Source organism: Psammomys obesus, unplaced genomic scaffold, assembly GCF_907164565.1.
Source record: "Psammomys obesus unplaced genomic scaffold, mPsaObe1.curated_primary_1811, whole genome shotgun sequence".
Classification (NCBI taxonomy): Eukaryota; Metazoa; Chordata; class Mammalia; order Rodentia; family Muridae; genus Psammomys; species Psammomys obesus.
This window is the reverse complement of record NW_026591986.1, coordinates 1,409-7,560: the sequence shown is the minus strand read 5'-3', so window position 1 is coordinate 7,560 and position 6,152 is coordinate 1,409. Positions and strand designations below refer to the sequence as shown.

Below are 6,152 nucleotides of genomic sequence, written 5' to 3'. Positions count from 1 at the left end.
TAGGCTTCAGTGGAGGCTTCTTTGGCATGTCCCTTACTATGAAGGTTTGCCTTCTTTCTGGGTTCTTGATGATGGCTTCTTTGAGTTTTGGTGATTTTTGCAGGCTGAGAAAGTCCAAATATTCCTTTTCCCAGCTTGCAAAGTTCTCCCTCGGCACATGACCGATCCCTCTGCTGAAGAAAGCTCCCATCTACTCGCACCTCAAGCCCAAGCTCCCAAATTTACACTCATCTAACTAGTCATGCTTCTGTTTTTGGCATGCCATTTTCTCCCAGCAGCGAGGCTAGATGTTATAGGCTCATCACAACAGCTAAGCAGCCGATAAAAGGGTAATGTGCTGATTTCCACTTTTAGATGATAATATTTAAAGGAATAAAGATTATATTTTCACCATCAATTTTCCTGGAGTATTGTACATAGGAATGAGTCAGTTAATACTGAAGAGTTGAATAAATTTACTATTCTGTTTGCCATTTAAATTTTTTTTATGTTCTCTATTGTAGATTTATTTCTGTTGGTGGCACAGATCCGTTGCCAAAAAAAAAAAAAAAAAAAAAAAACAACTTATGGGATAAATGGTTTATTTGACTTATGATTCCAGGTTACAGTCAATCACTGGTGGGAAGTCGCAGGGGCAGGTCCTCGGGACAGCTGGTCACAGTACAGCCACAGACAAGAGCAGAGAGGAACAGACGCACCTGTGATACCTAATTGCTTGCTACTCTGCTATTTCTCTCTACTCTTATACAACCTAGGGCACTAAGACAGGGAATGGCGCTGTCCCTAGTGAACTGAGTCAATTTATAACCAAGACAATACCCCATAGTCATGACACAGGCTAATCAGATCTAGATAATTCCTCACTAAGACATTCCTTCTAAGTGATGGTAGGTTGTAGAAAGTTGACATTTAAAACTAACCTTCACACTTTTCTCAGTATTTACCATCTGCAGTTCACAAACACTCACTCATATCTTTCAGTGAATCACACACACACACACACACACACACACACACACACACACACAAACTGATGACAATCACCATGGTCTCTGCTCCAAAATGGAATGGTAAGCTCTAAAAAGTACTTATCTTTCTTAAATAAGAAGTTCTTGGAATTCATTAGCAAATAAATTAATCGTCATCTTATCAGCTAGTGGATCCAGAGATGCTGAGACAACATCTAATATATTTGAGGATTGCATTAGATGAATGACAGGTCATTTGGCCATATGAAAATGCTCCTAATATGATTACTTCACCAATCTCTCTGTCTTACTGCAGCCGGGGAAATGAAAACAGACTGACTCACCGGCGGCAGACGGTTCTCCGTGAGAAGGGAAGGAGGTTGGCTAATCGAGGACCAGCATACATGTTTAATGATCACTCGACAAGCCTGTCTATTGAGGAGGAGCGCTTTCTAGATGCAGCGGAATATGGCAACATCCCAGTGGTGCGGAAGATGCTGGAAGAGTGTCTCTCGCTCAATGTTAACTGTGTGGATTACATGGGCCAGAATGCCCTGCAATTGGCAGTGGCCAATGAGCACCTGGAAATTACAGAGCTGTTGCTCAAGAAGGAAAACTTGTCTCGAGTTGGTGATGCTTTACTCTTAGCTATCAGCAAAGGTTACGTACGGATCGTGGAGGCAATCCTCAACCACCCAGCTTTTGCCGAGGGCAAGAGGTTAGCGACAAGCCCCAGTCAGTCTGAACTCCAGCAGGATGACTTTTATGCCTACGACGAAGATGGAACACGGTTCTCCCATGATGTGACACCAATCATCCTGGCTGCCCATTGCCAGGAGTATGAAATTGTGCACACACTCCTGAGAAAGGGTGCCCGGATTGAAAGGCCTCATGATTACTTCTGCAAGTGTGCAGAATGCAGCCAGAAACAAAAGCACGACTCATTCAGCCACTCCAGATCCAGGATCAATGCTTACAAGGGTCTGGCAAGTCCAGCGTACTTGTCACTTTCCAGCGAAGATCCAGTCATGACGGCTTTAGAACTTAGCAATGAGCTGGCAGTGCTTGCCAACATTGAGAAAGAGTTCAAGGTAGGTCGCTGACAGCAGCAGCACCACAAAGTTCAAGTACTAAGTAGATCTGTAAGCAGCTGTAAAATATCACAGCACGGAGCATTTCATTGAATGCCTACCAGGTTTCTGCAAAGTTCTGTAGAAGCTGTCATCTCAGCTCTGTGTGGAAGAATCGCCTAGAATTTGGAAGGTTCAGAGTGAGGGAAAGTAGGATGTTGGCAAGGTCAAAGCCATGATGTGTTAATTACTATACATGCTGGAACTTTATGGACATGTGTGAAGTGTGTGTGTATGTGCTTATGTTAACGTGGTGTGTGCAGATGGTTGCATGTGAAGGCGGACAGCTCACGTTGGGTGTCTTCCTTAACCCCTCTCCACCTTATTTTTTGAGACAGGATCTCTCACTGAGGCTGGAGCTCATTAACTCAGCTAAATGTCTGGGAAATGAGCTCCAGCTATCCAGTCTCTGAATCTGGTGCTGGGGTTACAGACATGTGTCAGTGTGTTCTGTGTTTTGTTTTTAAATAGCAAAGCTCTGGGATTCTCAATTAAAGTCCAAATTCTTGTACAGCAGGGCTTGATTGACTGAGACATTTCCACAGTCCCAATTTTACGTTTCAGTCAACGAGTATAATTATTGCTGTAATGATCTACTCTCTGTCAGATGTTTTGTGTTTATTATAGCCCTGAGTAGGTATTTTTTTCTATGCTTCATGAGGACTGAGGAATAAGAAGGTTTAGTAAATAACAGAGTTGGGATTGGAATACAGGTTTCCTCTAATTTTCAGCTTCTCTCACTTAAAAAATACTGTGTTTGTGTGTAGGACACAGTGACAGACGTCACTGGGCCAGAGAGATGAACAAGTCAGAGCTTGAGAGGCAGTGCATATATGAATAAATGTGACGTAAAATAAGGCTGCTTTGCAGAGCTGTGACCATTGTGCTTTAGAAGTCAAGGGAAAAGATGAAGTTCCTGCCGTGCTTCAGTGGACTGTCATGGGAGATGGGACTTCAGCTATGTGTGGGAGAATCAATGGGATTCTGGAAGGCTGAGAAGGAAAGGAAAGAAGCAAAATAGTAGTCTCACACGTGTGAACGAAGCAGGCATGTCGAACGTTATGCAGACCCTTACAAGAGGTGTCTAGGCAAAGATGTGGTATCAGAACCAGCCATAGTCCATGTGGTCTTTGCCATATTCGGAGAGGATGAGAGCCCAGATTCCAAGCCAAAGAGCATCCCCATGCTGCTAAGCTTCCTCCCTGGGGTAGCCAGTCTGACTGTGTGCACCTTTCTCTGTCCTGCACTGTCATGACTATTTGTGTATATGTATGTGTGTTCGTGTTTATGAGTGTGTGAATAGACATGTGTGCATGAACATGTGGCACCCAGAGGTTGACTTGAGTGTCACTCTCAACATTGCTGTGTGTGTGGAGGGGTGTGGTGTGTGGTATAGTGTGTGTGTCTATGTGCCCTGGCATGTGCGTGAAGGTCAAAGGCCAACTTGTGAGAGTCAATTCCCTCCTTCTTTTACGCAGATTCTGGGGACTGAACATGGACCATAAGGTTTGGCAACCAGCACCTTTACCTGCTGACCCATCTCATTAGCCCTTGACCTTAGGGTTGAGGCAGGGCCTCTCACTGTGTCTGGAGCTCACTCATTTCACTACACTTGTTGGTCAGAGAGCTCCCAGGATTTGCCTGCCTCTGCCTCCTTAGCACTGGGATTAGAGACATGCGCCCAGGCCTGGCCCTTTATGTTGGTGCTGAGATTCAACTCCGATCCCCAGTGCGCTGCAAACACTATGGCCGGAGCTGCCTCCCCACCCACCAGCAGCTCATCATTGTTCGCTTTACTTAATTATGCAGCTTTGGTAAAGTCATTTCATCAAACTCAGTGTTTCATATAAGTGCAACATAACATAATCTCCTCTATCTCACGCGCCCTGAGAGGCGGGTCTCTACACTGCGCGTCTTTGGAGGCCTCAGTATGGTCTCTGCTGGGTAGTTCCTTGGTGTCACTACAATTAAACACAGGGCATGGGAGAGGCAAAACTAGAGAGATCAAAGAATGCGTCAGACTACCAGCAAATGCATACAATTTAAGACTTAGGCATTGTTTATTTCTAGAAAATCTCTGCCCATTTAGTATTTTCTGACTACTATTGAACATTGGGACCCGAAATGGCGGAAGGCAGACACCCTGGAGGAGGACAGGGGTACTGCATTCAGTGGTCCTTGTTGATACCTTACTTCCCTCATGCTTGTTGGCCTCTCTCAAGGTATGTGTATTCTTGCAATGGTGGAGAACGAAGAGGCAAAGCACATTAAAAATGACCCTGACTCTCACTGCTACACTTGACGGTATCTGTGAACTGGTAGCATTTTCCTAAGTTTTTATTGGTTCTTGTGAACTTCACATCATGCACCCCAATCCCACTCATCTTCCCCTTCCCTAGTACCCCCCCTCCAACTCTAACAGAGAAAAAAAATTGCAATGAGTAGTTGATCTGGTCCAAGGCCCCTGGCTTCTGCTACTCTGTCAATACTGCATCCTCCCTGGGACTCACTCTGCTTGGATATCCTGTTGTTGCCCTGTGTCATGGAGATCCTGCAGTTTTGGATCTGTAGGACCAGCCCCTTCATGCACCCCAGCAGTTTATTGATGGGGTAGATGCTGGGGTAGGTCAACTCAAAGCCCTGATTCTGGGTCTGAGAGGTATATGAGCTGGTCGGCCCTCCAGACCTCATGCTCTCATACCTTCGGGGCTGGCTCGCTTGTAGCCCTTATGTCCAGGGCCAGCTCTACCCTGCTATTGAGCTGAGGTGGTAGGCCTGCTCTCTTGAGTGCTACAGCTGGTGAGGGTCTGAGCTAGCTCTCCTGACCCAAGGGCTAGGTCTCCCACGTGCCACAGGTGGGAAAGGGGAAAGGGGAGGTATTTCTTCCTTGTCCAAACCACCGTAGGGCCAGCTCTTTTAGGCTCGCCCTCATCTCTCGCAGTGTGTGTGCCAGCTCTCTGGAGAGCTGCAGCTGGTTAGGGGTTGGTCAGCTCCCCTACTCTCCTGGCCCCAGGACCAGCTTTCCCATGATTCCCAGGTGAGGGCTGAGGCTAGTTATGCACATCCTTCAGGTATCAACATGTCCCCGGGCAGTGGCCCTGACCAGGGACATCTAGCTGGCCTTTGGTGATAACAGACCGCTGCTTCTACAGGGCCACGCCATGGGCCCACATGTGGTCCCTAGTGGCAGCACAGGCCAGGACCTTACTATGGCCTTAGGTGGCATCACTGGCTACTCACATCAGCCAGTTCCTCACTACCCTCGGGTCTCCCCTTTTCATTGTGCCCACATCCTTCTGCTTCTCTTTCTCTTCCATTTCTCCACCATTTACTTGCTCCTCTTACTGTCTCCCAGGGGCTCTGAGTGTCTGGGGTTGTCTCAGGAATGGTCTCAGGAGTGCACGGTGCATTATGGTGCTGGCAGGGGCTCATCTCAGGCAAGGTTTGTCTTCCCAGGCCTGCACAGTGCTGGACCGGTGGTCACTGTGGCTAGCTCCCTGTCCAAGCTCCATGGCTCTAGTCTGGTGGTCATCTTGGGCATGTGAGGGTTGACTGTTTCAGCCTGTGGTTTCAGGTGGGGTTCTTCTAGTCTATGGCTTGCTTCCCATCCTGGGAGCCTGTCTGGGCCTGCCTGGCACCTTCCTGGTGGTCCTCTCAGGCTTGTCCTTTTCAAGTAATGTCAGGCTACTTAGCATTCAGCCATTCCTAGGTCACAGGTTACAGGTCTTCTCTGTCACTTACTGACTCACAGGTGGCACAGCAGCCACACCTGCAAAGCCTCAGGGGCAAGCTAACTGATAGCATTTTACCGCTAGCTTGCAGGCCTCTATCAGGGAGTCTCATCTTTAGCAGACAGGTGAGGTGTGGGGACACACCGGGCGGCCACCAGAGTTTATCGTAATATCATTAGAGGAAGGTTTCTCAGTTCTTGATACACATTATATTTTGTAAAGGAATGGAATATATTATCTCAAGAATATAGGTTTTACAGAATAACGTGAGATCTTCACTATTGTAAGCTTGTCAGAGTTAAGCCTTGGCTGCAGTCATAAAA

At 47.0% G+C, this 6,152-nt stretch overlaps 1 protein-coding gene and 1 pseudogene across 1 annotated transcript; one reads left to right on the top strand and one right to left on the bottom strand.

The window, feature by feature from the left end:
• Window positions 1–1,249: 1,249 nt before the first annotated feature.
• On the top strand, window positions 1,250–2,059 carry LOC129680750 (short transient receptor potential channel 6-like; the record flags this gene model as incomplete). The annotated part of the gene is made up of 1 exon (XM_055612488.1): window positions 1,250–2,059. A coding segment is annotated over exon 1 (810 nt), but the record flags the coding sequence as incomplete, so codon positions are not given.
• A 3,714-nt stretch (window positions 2,060–5,773) lies between these two features.
• LOC129680751 (small nucleolar RNA SNORA17) lies at window positions 5,774–5,888 on the bottom strand (annotated as a pseudogene).
• Window positions 5,889–6,152: the final 264 nt, after the last annotated feature.